The sequence below is a fragment of the Achroia grisella genome, unplaced genomic scaffold (genome assembly GCF_030625045.1).
Source record: "Achroia grisella isolate CSIRO2021 unplaced genomic scaffold, CSIRO_AGI_Agris_v1 utg504, whole genome shotgun sequence".
NCBI lineage: Eukaryota > Metazoa > Arthropoda > Insecta > Lepidoptera > Pyralidae > Achroia > Achroia grisella.
The window spans coordinates 1070487-1088569 of NW_026712899.1; the positions used below are offsets into that span (position 1 = coordinate 1070487).

At 34.0% G+C, this 18083-nt stretch overlaps 3 protein-coding genes across 3 annotated transcripts in view; all 3 read left to right on the forward strand.

Annotated features, from left to right (window-relative positions):
• Nucleotides 1–9972, forward strand: part of LOC131846191 (nidogen-like) — a 76359-nt gene extending 66387 nt beyond the window's left edge. The window contains exon 8 of the transcript XR_009357670.1: nucleotides 9943–9972. The gene's annotated coding sequence lies outside the window, so the exon portion shown is untranslated. The remainder of the gene's footprint in view (nucleotides 1–9942) is intronic.
• Nucleotides 605–7382, forward strand: LOC131846192 (protein bric-a-brac 2-like). Its single transcript, XM_059195436.1, has 7 exons — nucleotides 605–756; nucleotides 1386–1526; nucleotides 2278–2409; nucleotides 3363–3511; nucleotides 4233–4384; nucleotides 6288–6480; nucleotides 7021–7382. The coding sequence occupies exons 1-7, from the start codon at nucleotides 679–681 to the stop codon at nucleotides 7190–7192; spliced, it is 1017 nt and encodes a 338-aa protein (XP_059051419.1). The 5' UTR covers nucleotides 605–678; the 3' UTR covers nucleotides 7193–7382.
• On the forward strand, nucleotides 9117–16680 carry LOC131846194 (uncharacterized). The gene is made up of 7 exons (XM_059195439.1): nucleotides 9117–9313; nucleotides 10133–10273; nucleotides 12617–12748; nucleotides 13545–13666; nucleotides 14029–14195; nucleotides 15203–15386; nucleotides 16485–16680. The coding sequence occupies exons 1-7, from the start codon at nucleotides 9236–9238 to the stop codon at nucleotides 16624–16626; spliced, it is 966 nt and encodes a 321-aa protein (XP_059051422.1). The 5' UTR covers nucleotides 9117–9235; the 3' UTR covers nucleotides 16627–16680.
• The last annotated feature ends 1403 nt before the right edge of the window (nucleotides 16681–18083 follow it).

Here is an 18083-nt window from a genome sequence, read left to right on the forward strand (position 1 = left end):
ATGTACCTCCTGTTTTCGAAAACTAATTATTCTGGCGGGCCATCATTGTAAAATGATAGTATGAGTATAAAATTAATCAACCCATCGTGAAGAATCCACCCAGAGTAAGGTACGGTTTCTAAGTCCACCGCCTTAGAAGGCATTATTTTTATGATTAGATTATTAGCTGCGACTGTGGAGAGTTAGATGCCACCCTTGTTTCGTTATTTCCATCACCACAGTTGCAAATATCAATTTATTTTTATTTAATGTATCGGTCGGCACTGTAGTCTTAACAATACTCCTTAATGCAGCTTGGTAGCAACTACTAGGCCACGAGTATCACGACACGACGGTATAGTTATACAAGTAATCGTAACATAGTGATTACTTGCTCATGGCATAAACTATAATATAAAGATAACATTTTCTCTTGGATATTTCTTTGATACTTGGTCCTAGCATTTTCTAGTCCTCGATAAAACAATCTACTCTGAGCTGGTAATTTGTCAGATGTAAGTAATATTATGTTATCTGTGATCAAAAGCAAAGAGTAAAGAAAACATGTCAGAAGTCTAATCTGTGCTGTTATAGAAGTTTATGTTTTCAAATATTTCAATAATTAGTTTAAAAATTCTTACAGTAATTTTGAAATATAGGCGTATATTCTTACATTGTACTAAATTAACTGCAAGCGCGATGACACAAACAAAGTTTACCCTATCATGGAATATGTATCAAAAGAATTTTTGCAAGGGATTAGGTTTACTGCAGCAAGTAAGATTCTTCATCCTAAGGTCTACTTAAATCTATCCTTCAATGATTTATCTGAATTTTAAGACTGGAATAGGTTCACCTAAGATCTTATGATTCATCTGTACAGAAAATGCTGCAAGAACAATTACCAAATGATTTTGCATTCCAAATTAAACAAAAAAAAATGTAAAATGAATGAATCTGTAAAAGAATAATATATACCAGTGGAGTTTCTTGATAATAAATAGTAATATAATTTGCCAAGAAGGTATAAAGGTATAAAATGTGAATAAATGATTTCTGAGTTTTTTTTAATGGATAATTATGAGATTAGGTCAATCGGTTCATCATTGGAAATTACCCAGGAATTTATTTGATGTTTCCTTGCTAATGATGCAGTATATAGTTCATATTACCATATTGTGTTATCTGTGATATTACCAGCAATCCCATTCCCCCCATAATTTTTGAGTTTGACCACTTTTCACACAAGACCATGTCACAATACTGTTTATGACAATTTTGTAAATGCAGGGGCTGACCTTCCAAGCAGTGATACACCATCTTGAAAGATTTTACATGTGGTCTTACATTAACTATCTACAGAGGGCACTCCAGATTCAACGATAAAATTATACTACATGTTTCAGAATGGAGAATTTGTGGACATGACCATGGCAGCTGACGGGCATCATGTGAAGGTCCACCAGCTTGTACTGTCACTTGCCAGTCCATACCTTAAAGCACTCATCACATCAATACAATGTCAACACCCTGTTATATTTTTAAATGTAAGTACATTATGTCATTGCTCATTTCACATTTACTTGTTACTTGTTGCTATAATTTGATTGAGAGCAAAATTAGACAAGTATAGCACAGGACTGGTTTCCCTTAAGACGGCTGACCCCAAAATGCAAGTATATTGGTGAATTTACAAAGAAAATTGCCTATAATGTCCTGCTTCGACTTCTTTGGCTTTATATATATAATAGCTGTTATTAAAAGCTTGAATAAATTTAAGAATAAAATTATTTGTCCTTAACACTTAATAGAAAAAAATACATAATTCCCAAATAAATACCATTATATTTTATACCAGGCACAGCAACATTGTGGATCCACCTTCTTGTAATGGTATTTCTGAACTGATAAAATATTGAAACCTTCAAGAAAAGAGCTTTTATATTTTTATTTATTTATTTATAAGCCTTTGCATTGATTGTGTAATTAATATTGTTATTGCTATTTCACTGTCTCAGTTCATCAGCTTATTTAAAAACATAGGTTTCCTCCAATAGACTCCATGTTCTGTACATTGCTTTCCTTCTGCATGATGGTCTCGCTACCACCCTTATGTCATCATAGAAAAGAGCTTATTCCCTCTTAAATGACTGGCAACACAATTGTAATTCCCCTGGTGTTGCCAGCAAGCTTATTTGTACTATGTACATTTAAATGAATGTGGAATATAACTAGAATTTACAACCTTTGTTAAAGATATTTGTAGGGTACTCATACATTATTAATATCTCATTTCAGAATGTATCACACAAAACTCTATGCTCTATTCTAGAGTATGTGTACACAGGAGAAGTTGTTGTTGCACAAGAGGATATTGAAAGCCTCATGGAGGCTGGGACCGCATTGAAGATAAAGGGCCTTGAAAATATGGTATGACAAGTTTCTGTAATAATATCTCTGGAAAATTCACACAGCGCCATCTAGTCCCAAGCTAAGCAGAGCTTGTGTTATGGGTACAACAGGTCTGATATAAATATTTAGTTTGTGGAAATCACTACAAACAATGCCACAACTGTAGGAACAGGCCGACCAATCTGGGGTATTGGCGGCTGTCCGCTCGCTCGCTATTTTATAAATATGTCAACTGAACCAATAGGTTAAGTAGTATGTTCCTTGCAGTTAGTACACACAATTTGTTCGGCATAAAGTTTTGTGTAGTTTACCAAATAAAACAACCTTTAACTCACACCATAAAAACCCTGACATCCTCATACCTATATACACCCATAAGTTATATTTTTATACATAATATACATAAAAATACCCAAACTGAAATGTTTATATCAGTTTAGGTGTTTTACTATACATTTGATGGTTGCAGGTTCTATTCCTTGCATTTTGCAAACATTTGTTTGTGTCAGTCTAGGTGTTTTCTATATACAGGATGTATGTTTATACAAAAAAATGTATATAAGTATTTGAATCAAATATTTAGTATTCATAACATAGTAGTCTGCTTAGCTTGGATCTAGGTGGCGCTGTGTGAACTGTCTATGATTATTATTTTTTTTTTATCTTAGTAGGGATTACAGGGTGTTGTATAAGATTCTCATTCTTATTATATCTCACAAAATTGTCTATCTATATTACAGAAAGTGAGAATGTATATAGAATATTCTATTCTATTCTATATACAGATGTATGTTTATACAAAAAAATGTATATAAGTATTTGAATCAAATATTTAGTATTCATAACTTAGTAGTCTGCTTAGCTTGGGTCTAGGTTAGGTTAGGTTAGGTTTTATCTTAGTACAGTTACAGGGTGTTGTATAAGATTCTCGTTCTTATTATATCTCACAAAATTACCTATCTATATTACAGAATGTGGGAAGCAGTATAAACACATCACTGGTCATGCCAAATATGAGTAGAAAGACTGAACGGGAAGCCACAAACATTGAATGTACAGTAACTAACCCTCTACAGGAGACTGCAATTGAAGACAGTGTTATGAAAGGCAATAATTATGAGTAAGTCATTTATTCTTGCAGTAAAATCGAGCCCAGACTTGAATTCTCATCTAAATTATTTGTATTTACTTAGTAAATTTTATAAGATGAAAGTAATTAAAAATTTGAACATATAGCAGGCATATATAACACTAGCTGTGCCCGCGGTTTAAGCCGCACGCTTTTTTTTTCGGACTACTCTAATGCTATTGGTCGCAGCTGGGCTTTACAGCTTCACCGGACGATAGAGAGCGAGTGCAGATGGTACTCCAAACCCATGGAAGGACTTATGGAGCGGCTGAAGGCCAACTCCCGCCTGACGGGTACGACTTTAGTCTTAGGGCACCGCTAGGGGTTCGAACCTCGGCTCAGGCCGTCGTAACATCGGTCCCCGTTTGAATTGGACTGGGGATCGATCGGAGGGGGAGCCGTACGTCTGGTTTTGCAGCCTTTTATAGACGCGTCGCACGACGGTGGCGCCTCCAGCGGAAGTTTCAGCTAACAATACATACATGTATATGTAACGATATTGCTATTATTATTAATGTTTTACTATTCTAGCGCCACCTACCACCTTTTGTCTTTTCTCCTCTACCCAAAGTTTGTCTGGAAAAGATTGCATAATTAATAAGACAAACTTTTGAGTCCTAATAACTGTTAATTGTCATTTCTGTAATATATCTGAGTATATAAATAAATATATGTATCTTTAAATATACTGGTAAGTACGTATTCTTTTCAGTACCCTATATGATGACACGTTTTACGTTGACAACGAAAGTGTACATGAACTATCAGATTCTGAGACATTTGAAACAAGCAATATTGAAAAGGGAGCAGCCACAACAAAACCTGTGCACGAAAAGGCAAAGAGCAGTACGCAGGAAGATAACGGTAAATATGATAAATAAATGTAGATAATTAGGTATACCATTATATATATTATAGTTATTTTTTTTAAAACAATCCAATTTATTTATATCATTCCATTATAAATAATTATTTTATATTTATAAAAATAACTAGTTATTCCCGCGACTTCGGCCGCGTGGAGTTTAACTTTATTTTTCTAAAACAAAAGTAGCCTAAGTTACAACAGCTACCTGCCAAAAAAAGTAACGTCTAAATTGGTCCAGCCATTTCAGAGATTAGCCGGAACAAACAGACAGACACACAGAGAGGCAAAATTGTAAAAAACGTTATTTTGGTATACCTATGTACCGTATTTATATTCATATGCATGCAGTAAAAACTGTTATTTCAATATTACTAACAGACACTCCAATTTTATTTATATGTAAAGATAATTAATAATAGCATCCCTGAACAGTTCACACATCACTCTCTAGTCCCAAACTCATAAATAAATAAATAAAGTTATGGGTACTAGAGTATCCAGAGACAGCTGACAAATATACCTACATAAATATTTTTGTTTGTAAATACATAATATACATAGAAACAGATCAGAACGCAGATCAATACAAACAGTCATACTAATGAATACAAATCTGTATGAGGAATCGAACCCGCGACCATCGGAAGTATATAGAAATAGAAATAGAAATAATCTTTATTCAAATAAACTCATTACAAGCACTTTTGAGTAGTCATATTTTGATTCTACCACTCATTCGGAATGCAGATTCATCACAAGAAGAATGAGTGACTCTTTTTAATAGATGTTTTTTTTATATAAATAATTACAGTATAACAAGTAAGAGGCCTGCGATAATCAACATAGAAGTCGCTACGCACTCATTATTAATGTACACGTAGGCTATGAATGTGACGCGGGTGAAACCGCAGGCCGCACCTAGTTCAACCATATTTTGTTGTAGATAATGTGACGCTACAGTATACGACGTCGAATAATACTTTGGCTAGAAATGTGACGCGGGTGAAACCGCGAGCTGGCCTTTACAGCTTCACCGGATGGGGGCGAGTGCAGATGGCACTCCAAACCCGCGGAAAGACTTATGGAGCGGCTGAAGGCTATATCCTGTTTGACCCCCAGCGGTGCCCCTCGAGGGTAAACCTTGGCCTTGACCATTGTAATTTCGATCCCCGTTTGATTTGGACGGGAGATTGATCGGAGGGGTCCGCGGGCTCTGCTATTTCAACTATATTTTGTTGTAGGTTTCACCTATTAGAGGCCCTGGGCACTTTAGGATAATGGGTCCTATTGCCATAATAATAAACTATTTTGTTAGAATAGACAAAGTCACTTTTGAACATGACTCTTTAGAGATGTACATAGGAATGCCCTACCTTCAAAACAAACCAAGCAAAAATAATTTTAAAAAGTTATGTGATGTGGGGTTTAAGTTCTTCCTACATTTATAAAAAAATAACAAAAACGAACAAATTGACCATAGTCGATAAGCATTTGTGAAGATTGATTTTGAGGCGAGAGTAGAGTAGCTATCGGTTATCGTTTGGTAATGGAGTAGGGACTGTACTAGATTAAGGGGCCCCAATCCATCGAGGGGCCCTGGGCATGTGTCCAGTGCGCCCAGTGATGAGGGCCTGAGTACACGTTCAAATTAAAATTAAAATTCAAAAATCATTTATGTTAAAAAATTATTTATATTTATTAATGTAGGACATTTTAGCAGCTTATGAACGTCAAATTTTTACGATAATATTTTATTTTTTTCCCTACCGTCCAGTTCGGTATATATATCTAAATGAGATGAACTGGCAAGAAACTCAATTGAATTACTTTTTTTTTAACGCTAGTTTATTTACCGAGTGAAACCGCGGGCTCGGTTAGTTTAACTATATTTTGTTGTAGATAATGTGACGCTACAGTACACGTTGTCGAACCAAGGCTCGTTGCAACTGATACTGAACCGGTTCCTGTACTACCTGCGATATAACGGGAAGGGCACCGGAAGTTCGACGCGGCGTGTGTGGCGCTGTGTTGACTACATCCGGTCGCGGTGTCCTGCCTCCATCGTCACCACGGACAACGTGGTTGTACAAAGGTACTTCATCACTTTTGACGGCCTAAGTGTTCTAGTGGTTTAACACACTGCTTCACATGGTCGCGGGTACGATTCCTCGCACGGCACAATCATTTATATTCATGAATATGATTGTTTGTATCAGTCAGGTATCAGTGTCCTATTTATAATATGTATGTATTTACGAAAAAAAATCTTATATCAGTTTTGTGAAAAAAGTGTATTTATATCAGTTATCTAGTACCCATAATACAAACTTTAACTAGCTTAACATGGGTCGAGATGGCGCTGTGTGAATTGTCCTGAGATTGTTATATTACTAGCTACTCGCCCCGGCTTCGCCCGGGTGTACATGTGTTATATATATATAAACCTTCCTCTTGAATCACTATATATTTAAGAAAACGCTTCAAAATCCGTTACGTAGTCTTAAAGATTTAAGCATACATACGGACGGACAGACAGCGATAGCGACTTTATTTTATAGTATGTAGTAGAAGACGGGACGAGTAGCTAGTCTGTTATAAAGATCTTTAATATACTCATTATTATTGTTTTTAGGATAGCAGCGCATATACATCCTTTTCACGATTCGAGAATCTTGAAAAAAGTGCGCAACGGTGCAGTTTTCACAGCTATATTAGATGCAGAGAAGAAAGGAGAAGATATAAAGAAAAATAAGCAAGACAGTTATGGAGACACGCTCATGGAACATGACGATGAACCTAAATAGTCTATGAAGACATCAGTGCTCATGTGGGTATCTTCATATCTGCAATGACTTCTCGAGAACCTGAATTAATTCGCTGATGAAGCATTACTCTGTGATTTAAGTAACTACATAGACCAGTGGTTCCCAATTAGTTTTTGCTGCGTACCACTTCAAAAAGTCCTCAAACCATGAGTACCCCTTATTGTAGCAATCACATAATGACGACAAAAACCGTACTGGGAACGGTGGCGGAGCAGCCGAATGACAAGATGCGGGATAGCGCTCGGTGGGCCACGCTGCTCGGTGCTCCGTGCTTTTACGATAATGATGAATGATTATAAAATAATATTTTGGAGATTGTTCTTTTTTTTACTGATAGCAGCATGTACCCCTTGATGCTACTCCACGTACCCCTGGGGGTACGCGTACTACTAATTGGGAAACACCGACATTTACAAATAAACACGTAGAATTAACAATTGTATACTCAAAAAAGTAATTGTATTATATAAGTTATAAAAAACTACGTTATAAATTTCTTTCTAGAAATAACTACTTATAATATTGTAAGAAAATAATGTTTACTTGATGACATTGATCACAAGGTCTCGAAACTGCATCTACCGGTACAGTATTGAATACATAAAATGACGTGCGTTCACGCGTGGCGCATTTTATGTAATAAGAAATCTTACAATTCTTTTATAGCATACGTCGAACCTTGTAAACATCTCGTATATATATTTTTATAAAAATTAATATTACGTTTTTTAAATACCCGTCTAAACTGTTAAGTTGTAAATATACTTTTATTTACTGTTATCTACTTTATTTCTACCCTGTTTCATGCTTCCAAAATGTAGGTATTATCCTACAGTTGTATATGTATTATCGGCAGCTGTAGCAATTCCTATAGATAAAGAGAAAAAAACTAAGCCAAATTGTAATTTAGATTCCTACAAACCCTAAAAAGGGCCAACTAATGGGGAAATACACTCTCGGGAAACCAAATCGACTCGAGCGCTACCGCTGCATTCGAACGTTTTAAGTGAAAGTCTACAACATTTTATTAAAAATAATATGTCATATGAAAACTAGAAACTTCAGCTTTTATGAGATGTCATCATTATTAATATCCATGAATACTATTTTTATTATTGGTGTCTGAACTTATATGTTGGAAAAATAGGATTTTCCAGGAGAATACTTGTAATGTACCCATCAGCTGCAGTTCTGTTCCTCGGCCCCCTCCAGTTTGTCGATTTTATAGAAATAAATTTGAATTCTGTAATAAAAAAAATAAGAATGTTTTTGTCGTTACATGGTAAAGTTTAATAGTTTTAAAATATAATCGTGTCGGCAATTAGCTGTAAGTTTGTATTGTGTTAATTGAATAAATAAATTTTAGCGTCTATATTGTTACCGCTATTATTTGTGTTTATGTTGTGTTCTTGTAGCAACAGCGTGAAAGAAAGAGGTTAAGAGAAACCAGTCGTGACTATTTACATATTTATAATATAGAAGTATTTACAATGAATATATATATATGAAAGATGATTCGGTCTCGAATGACAGGCCTGTTATTTTATTCTTCTGTCGTAACTAGGCAACGGTGTTACCGCGCGATTATAATTAATTCGCCACAAAATAAATAGACATTCGATTTCAGTGGTTTCGATATCAGTGATTTGTTTATTAATGATGTATGTAATATAATTCCAATAGTTTAGGTATAAACGTAAATTATAATTTTATTTTTAGTAAAGCAAACACAAAGTAAAGCCTAAAATTGACTCATAGACTGACCTTTAGTACCATCCGTTTTTTTTCTGTTTATCTGTGCCCATACAGCCATACTTTTAACTGTTTGATTGACATAGTAATTAGAATGACTTCTGTATTTGTGATGTCAGTGTTAATACCCACTGTCAGTCTATGAGTCAATTTTAGGCTTTACTTTGTGTTTTATACTTTAAATGATTTCTATTTATGTTTGTAAATAAAGAATTAAAAATATTATAACAATTTTATTTAGTCTTGTAGTATTTATAAATAGTGTTAATTATGGCTCAATCTCATTTTTCATTGTCATGGGATGCGTTTCCGACGAATATTTGCAACGGCTTGAGTGCTCTTCAACAGGTTAATTTCTTTTAAATTCGTAATGTATTTATTTGTAATTTATTATGAAGATAGATTAGCATAATCTTTATGTAAATAAAAGTGCTTTGGTCGGAAACCCTATAAATTAAGTATTAATTTAAGATATAATTATACATTTCAATTGCGGAGAGGAACTTTAAAAAGGCGGGATTGAAATAGGGTAAAGTTAGAAAAGAAGGTTCATTGAAATCCTGATTTACATTACTAGTACTACACTACTTGTAGATTTCGCATTTGTAGAAAACTTCTTTTTTATAGTTAGGGCAGAAATCGTCACTTCTAGTGTAAACAAAGTGAAAATCCATAGTCTATTTCAGAGAGACATAGGATATATTTATAATATGTTAATGTATACAAAACTTAGAAATTTAGAAGTAACGGTGCGAGTTATTGCTGTAGTTATACATATAAACCTTCTTAAAGAAGTCCTTGAAATAACAGAGAACTATATAACTAATTGGATATTTTAGAACAGAGCTTTCCAAATTTTTTTGTTGTCATAGACCCTTTGCCATATTTTTCGGTTTTGGGTAGACCCTCCCATTCTTACCTGGTATTGATTTTTTTGTTATTATTGTTATATATTGAAATTTCTAACTTTAGTTGAGTTTAGTGTTAAAAACATAAAGTAAAAACAACAAGATGACTACTGTCGTAGACCCTTTGCAGTTTGTCATAGACTCCTGGGGGTTGATACAGACCACTTTGGGAATCATTGGTCTAGAAGAAGCATAGAAAGAGATACGAAAACAGTGTCTTGTTTATACTATTTATAGATTCATTATTGTTGTATTTCAGAATGGAGACTTTGTGGATATGACCCTGGCTGCGGACGGCCATTTTGTCAAAGTGCATCAAGTTATAATGGCCCTCGCTAGTCCGTTCATAAAAGATATTCTCAGTTCTATGACATGTACACATCCTGTCATATTTTTAAATGTAAGTATTTATATTCTGACCAGCTGTCCCAGCACACATTGTTTTGCCATATAAATAAATAACACTATAAAGAAATAGGGGTTGGTGATAGAAGGGTGAAAATTTAGGGTTGTATGTATTTTTTAATGACACAATAAAAATATATTTTTTTTTTATTCTCTATCTGCGATCAGCCCTTCCGGCTATAATCAGATTTTTTGAAGTTATTGGCTTTTTGAGATGAGGCCCCTCCAGTAAGGTGCCATCTCATTTACTTTCTTTAGGTGTTGGCAAGGCGAGCTCTTTTTAATCTAGATGGACAGTTATTTATATCCTGTAGTTTTGAAGCTAACTGGTTCTTATGGCCAATAAAAACATTAAATAAAAAATTTTGTCCAATAAATAAAAAAAATATGTGGTGGACAACGCTTATCACTTAGGGGTATGAAAAATAGATAGTAGCCAATTCTGAGACCTACTGAATATGCATATAAAATTTCATAATCGGTCAAGCCGTTTCAGAGGAGTATGGTAACTAACATTGTGACACAAGAATTTTATATATAAGATTATTTCATCAATCCTGCTATATCTAATATAATTACATAGTATAAAACAAATTCTGTCTCTATCTGTCCATCCTTATGTATACCTAAATCTTTAAAACTACATAACGGATTTTGAAGCAGTTTTTTAAATAGATAGAGTGATTCAAGAGGAAGGTTTATATGTATAATACATGTACATCCATGCGAAGCCGGAGTAGGGAGTAGCTAGTAATATATAAAATTCACTTGTCACAGGTTTTGTGTTTATACTCCTCCAAAATGGCTTTACCAATTTTGATTAAATTTTATATGTATATTCAGTAGGTCTGAGAATAGGTTTATAACTAATTATTATACCCCTAAGGGTTAAGGGTGGCTCTAAATACATACAACCGTAAATTTTCACCTTTCTATCACCAACCCCTATTTTTCAATAGCAATATTAATTTATATGGGAAATAAACGACATATAAATTCTTGGCATGTCCTGTTTAAAAATCAACAAAATCTACACAAATAAATAAAATTGATGTGTTTAAATAAATTTCAAAATTTTGTCTATCTGTCTGTATGTTCTTGCTAATCTCTGAAAGGGCTCACTTGATTTTGACAGGTCTTTCACTCGCAGTTAGGTAATGTTATAAAAAGTTACTTGGGCTACTTTTATTTTAATTAGAAACAAAATTTTAATTCCATATACATGAAGTCACACTTTTAAACTTATAATTTAATATTTCTGTTAAATTGTGTAATTATGTGTCATTTAATAAAGGTTTCGAATTTGAATACAAACAAGATGAGGACAAAGGTAACATCTAATTACAAAATTAAAAAAGGTTTATATATACTGACATATCATTGGTTGAATAGAAAAATTATGAGGCAGTATTCAAAATATACATTTTTTACAATACCAGCATTTAAAGATTTTTTAATTTGTTTAAATTATTTTCTCCTTTAATGTTTTAAATCTACACAGAAGTATTATATATCATTTTAAAATTATTTAGATAATGATTGAGACGGCGCGGTTAATTTAATTGACTTATATAAAAGGAAGCAATTCTAGCTTCTAATTTTGAAAAATGTAATTTTTCTATTTAATATTGATATACTATATTAGTTAATACAAAATAAAATATTAAATATTGTATATATTGGCTCACATAAAGAGACATGTCAAGGTTGTTGATTTATATATAAAAATATATTTACACATTTATTTAAACAGTATTGATATTGTTTTGTTTAGAATAGTAATGAAATGGGTAAAAAACAGTTTCACAAAACACAAAATAGTAATTTATTTGGCATATTATTTGGTATATGTTAATAGCCAAATAAATCATATATTTTTAATTGTTCATTAAGTTATACTATTATTATAGAACATATTTTTGTTTATGTTTACCTTATGTCAGGATTTTTTTTTAATATATGTGTATAGATTGTTATTTTACATATATTTTTTTATGTTTGTTTCTAATGTATCTGATGAGTGAGAGGTGCTGAGGGTTTTAATAAGGAAAATACGGAGATAAAATAAAATGCGACTAATATGACAGCGATATATAATAGAAAGTAACAATAATATGTTGTTCCTTTCCATTATCCCACTCGTTTCCTGTTTTTTAGTTTCATAATAGGCAACACTAGCATTTTGCAAAAAAAAAAAATATAATTATTAAATTTAAAAATAGTATAAAACCCTATCAAGGAGTTAGCTACACACATTGAATAATTTTTATACTTACTTTCTTTTTTTTGGCATCAAATGAAGTAACTACTATATGTACAACATTTGTGTTTGTTTTAGAAAATATCCTACACAACATTAAGGTCCATACTTGAATATATATATACAGGAGAAGTGCTGGTGCCCTGCGACCACCTCAGTGAGTTAATACAAGCTGGACGGGAGCTACACATTAAAGGACTTGAGGATATGGTAAATAATCATGCCTTTTTTTTCTATAGATTAATTACAGTTTCATTCTTTATGTTGAAATCTTGCAAGCATAAACTTGATTACTGTACCATTGACTAAAAATAAGAGAAGTTTCGCATTTAGTTATTATAAATACATTTTGTTTTGAAATATTTTTTTTTATGGAAATATATCCTTTTTTTATAACAAAATGGGGAGATGAGTTTATTCGGTCTGTACCACAAAGTGATAACGTGCAGGAAACTTGTAAATGTCAAAAAAATATATAATAGATCGTAAGATATCAATATTTTGCCGAAAGTCCAAACCAAAATTATAGCGGCAAAATTTAAAAATTACCCGCGCTAAGCTGCTATTTGGCGGGAAAATGCCCGACTACATAATGTTAACATGATTAAAAGGGTGTGGTAAATAAAGCTATTAACCTCTCCACGTTTTGACTAGGTTGCACTAGTTGTGCCCATGAGGTATTTCCGTTCTTTTACAAATTATTTTTTTAAAACTCTTTGAAGTATATTTCTAATACTGTACCAGCTAAATGCTAGATCTACCGTCAACCGTCAACTTGTTTGTCATTAAAAAACGTATTGTAATCTTGAATCCTATTTTTTGTCGACAGTTGTCCCTTGAATTTTTATTATTATTTGGTTTTTTTTTGTTCTGTTTATTCTTTAAAGGATAGGCAAAAGAAGTTGTCCCATACAGCCATGTCTGCATGATCATTATTTTCTTTTAGTGAGATTGACATAGACACCTAATTGTATATGGCTAAATATTTATGAGAAATATTTTTCAGAATATGCACACAAATTCGGAGTCAAAAGAGCGCCTATTGAACAATACAACCGTGGACTCAATGGATGAAGAGATTTGTTATTTCGAAATAGCCGAACCAAAAAGTGTGGAATCCAAATCTAAGTATGTTTTTACACAACTAATAAAGAAAAATATGACATCTTTTTGCACTCCAAGGTTTTTTATAAGGAATTGTTTTAAGCAATAAGGCTTTTACTAATCCTGTCTATGCATAGAGTTATTTTGTTTATACTGATCTGGTTTATTTTATTTTTGGATCTATATTATGTATGTATGAACAATATATATCTATCAGTTGTCTAGTACCCATAAGACATGCTTTGCTTATCTTTGGACTAGATGGCGCTGTGTGAATAGTCATTAGTATTAGATTGTATATTAGAGTTATTATTATTCAAATTACTCGGTACAGTCGCCGTTACATTTTATTTGTAAATACAAATATCAAGGACTAATTGTTTCAGTGTATCGGATATTGTAAGCACAACTAAATTAGAAGAGATAACAGTTGAAGAGCATTACGGTGACGGCGCAGAGGAATATAACGTTAACGACACAATCATGTCAACGAACGAACCGACCAGCGACAAGATAGAGAATGTTGTTACTTGTAAAAAAGTTGACCCAAGCAGTAAGTATACCTATTAATGACTAAATGTACATATAAATTTCAAACCAGTCCTGGATTTATAAATAGGCCATATAGGCCGCGGCCTAGGGGCGGCAGATTTCAGAGGATAAAAGTTAAACAATTAAATTAGAGAAAATTATTATTGTAGAAATGCGGCGGAAATAAAGTGGCCTACACTCATAAAAATAGAATTCCGGCACTGTTTCAAACAGATTTGGCTGTATGGGCATAGTTCTCTTTGCATGTCCTAAAAATAAATAGAACAAAAAAGTATACAGGGATCTGACATTCTGTACATAAAATAGATATTTTTTTTCTCTTTGGCTCCGGAAATTTGTGGTCCCATTAGCCATTTTCTAGTTTTTTTTTATAGTATGATTTAGTCATTTAGGAACAGAATTATAGGATCAGGAGGGTTGAAAATTTTTGGGAAAAATACACATAATAATTCAGGAATACACAAATAGATTATTTTTGTAACATAGTAATCTAATAAATAAATTAGTAATATCTTAAAATAATCTATTACTTAAACAATTTATATTATTATAAAGAGATAAAGTTTGTGAGTTTGAATGTTCGTGAATAATTTGAATGGTCGATTGAGAACATTCTTTTAGTGTTGGATAGAGCATATAACGAGTACGTCTATAGGCTATATAATATCCTGCTCTTCTTTTAAGACCCTAGCATAAGTGAGTTTAGTAACCTGTTCTAGGAGACTTCTACCGTTACCCCCCTAGGGGGTGAGAATTACCTGTCTGTCTTCATATTCGTTACCGTAACTACTACGGCTCCGGCGACTTCTTTTAAATCCCTATAAATTAATTTAGTAACCCTCCTGAAGAGGGTGTTATACCTTGTCACCCGAGGGTTGCTGCACTTGAAGTCGATGCCGGGGCAAAGGGGCCCGCCCCGAAGCCCTAACCTTCACCCCTCTACGGGGATGACCTGTGTCTGTCTGTCTATCTGTCTTCATATTCATAGATGTTACGAACGGTCGACAGACGTGAGCGTGATGCAGTACACGGTGTCGAACCAGGGCTCGTTGCAGATGATACTGAACCGGTTCGTGTACTACCTGAAACACACGAACAGGAACAACACGCGGCAGTGGCGCTGCGTGGACTACGTCAGCAGCATCAAGTGTCCCGCGCACGTTGTCACCAGGGGAGACATCGTACTACAGAGGTGCACTATTTTTTAATACATGATGATGGAATGTTGCATCCACCTGCGTTAACGGTTTTTTATGGATGATAATGAAATGGTGTACCCGCCTACGCTAACGGTTTACGCTGTCGGGCCACCAGTCACGTCCCGTGACGACGTGATGTCACTCCGTGGTTCCATATCTATATTTTCCCCACGGGAATATAAGATAACGTGTTTCCGGGGGCGAAGCCACAAACCTTTTATCATATGTATATATGATAAAAGTTTGCGGCAATACAATACAATAATAACATTTATTATCAGAAAATCGTGACAAATTCACAAGTATTTATCATGATGGTTTCAAGGCCGCGTGGAGGTCAACCTGACATGGTACATTGCTAGCAATGGGGCATTAATCTACATTACTAACAATCCCATTACCCTCAATTATGCTATTGTCAATGTATGATATAAGATAAGAAGATATGGAAGTGAAGAATCACATGCTATGTGGTTGTAGCCTACTCATGCACAAACGAAATATCTTTGGAAAGTATACGCTCTATCCTAAAGAGATAATTATTCTCTGCACCACCTATGGTTGACTGATAGAAAATGCCATTAAATTAAGTCCGCCAAATGTACTTTACTATATTTTGTATATTGTGTGCATTGAAGTTAAATAAATAAATAATTACATTCTTCACTTAACAAAATATACTTAAATTCTTGTCATTGACCGATCTTCAATTCAAAATATCTTTATTCATGTAGGTCTATTACAGAATCTTATGATATCAAATCTGCCGTCAGTTAGGAATGATTTTTAGATAGAACTGACAAGAAACTCAGCTCGTATTCTTTTGAAATAAATGTTGTACATGTTTACAATAGCAAACTAATCTAATCTAGGTAATTTGAAAAAGTACGAGCAGAATAGATCTAGGCAGATCGCAGTCTTACAGGTCTTAGAACCTGACAATAGCCTCAATAAATTCAAATTCAATTCAAAATATCTATTCATGTAGGTCCATTACAGACTCTTATGATATGTCAAATCTACCGGCAATAAAAAAATAGTGTAATAATCTTAAAAAAATACCAGGTTTAATAGTGTAATTAATATTTCAGGATCTCAGTACACACACATCCGTTCCACGACAAAAAGATATTAAAAAAAGTGAAAAATGGCGCCGTATTCTCAGCGTTAACGGACGCGGAGCGAGAAGGCAACCAAAAGAGACGAGCATACGTGTCCAGTGTAGATAATTAGTAGAATTAAATAGTATACTTCTATATTCGTTGTATTATTAATTTTACCAAGTTATACTTTTGTAGCAGCACACATGATTAGTGGAATACAGCTAGTATACTATACAAACAGGCGATTCCATTCATGAAGTGAGAAGGCAATGCTAGTGCGCTCCTGCTCGCACCGGGTTTATAAGCACGGCGATCGCGTTGCGCCGGCAGTTGGCGCGTAGCTGTATTCCACTAATCATGTGTGCTGCTACACTTTGTATAAAGTTGTCGAAGAAGGTACTGTCTCATCTATTTCTGCTGCTAAACCGTTGGCTGTGTTGTGACGGGGGATCGATCGGAGGGGAGTCAAGAATGACACTGATGAGGTAACACCTCATAGTGCGGTTTTTTAGAAACTTTTTGCCTCGCACAACTACATTGTGGAATCACCTTCCAGCAATGGCATTTCCGAACCGATACGATATTGAAACCTTCAAGAAAAGAGTTAATTTTAAACTTTCGTGTTTAATATACATTATTTAAATTATTAACCGGGTCTTAACACGAATAATTTTATGGCAAATAAAGGTATTTACCTCTCGACGTTTCGACTAGGTTGCACTAGCCGTGGTCACGAGCTGACTGGAGCAACAGCGATGTCAATGTAGATAGGTGACAGCAGTTTTTTTCTTCATCTACCGTCACTAGATTGTTTAAGAAAAGTTCACGACACTCAGCGTTCACGGTATTCGTACACTTATCGACTGTTGATGCTACTGAACTTTGCTTAAATTTATGTATGTCTGGATTCACGCAGAAGATAATTTTAAGCCATCCTCTCTGTTGAAATTGGGACATTTTTTAATTTCAATCGCCTCCCGGACCATTCGTGGATGATAGTGGCGATCAATAGAGGCTTCACCTTTACTTGCCATAAAATTATTCGTGTTAAGACCCGGTTAATAATTTAAATAATGTATATTAAACACGAAAGTTTAAAAATAACTGATGAGGTGTACCAGCTTATAAAATCTGGACTGGTTCAACCGTCATACTCGTGGACAGTGAACAGATGCTGTTTGCGAGGACGGTTCCCACCACTGACATGCTTTTAATCCGTACCTTAATTTTGAATCAGACAAACAAAATTTTTTTCTACCTAATTGAACAATTCATTGGATTTATTGTATTGTAGTTTGTATTATTAAAATGAGGGTCTCAGTGGTCAAGCGGCGACACACCGCCTTACTTCCGATGGTTGCAAGTTCGATTCCTCGCACGGCATAAACATTTGTATTCATGAGTATGATTGTTTGCATCGGTCTGGGTGTTTTCTATGTATCTATAATATGTATGTATTTACGATAAAAAAAACTATGTATTTGTATCATTTATCTAGTAACCATAACAGAAGCTTTAGCTAGCTTAACTTAGGTCTAGACGGCGCTGTGAGAATTGTCCTGAGATTAATCATTATAATTATAATGA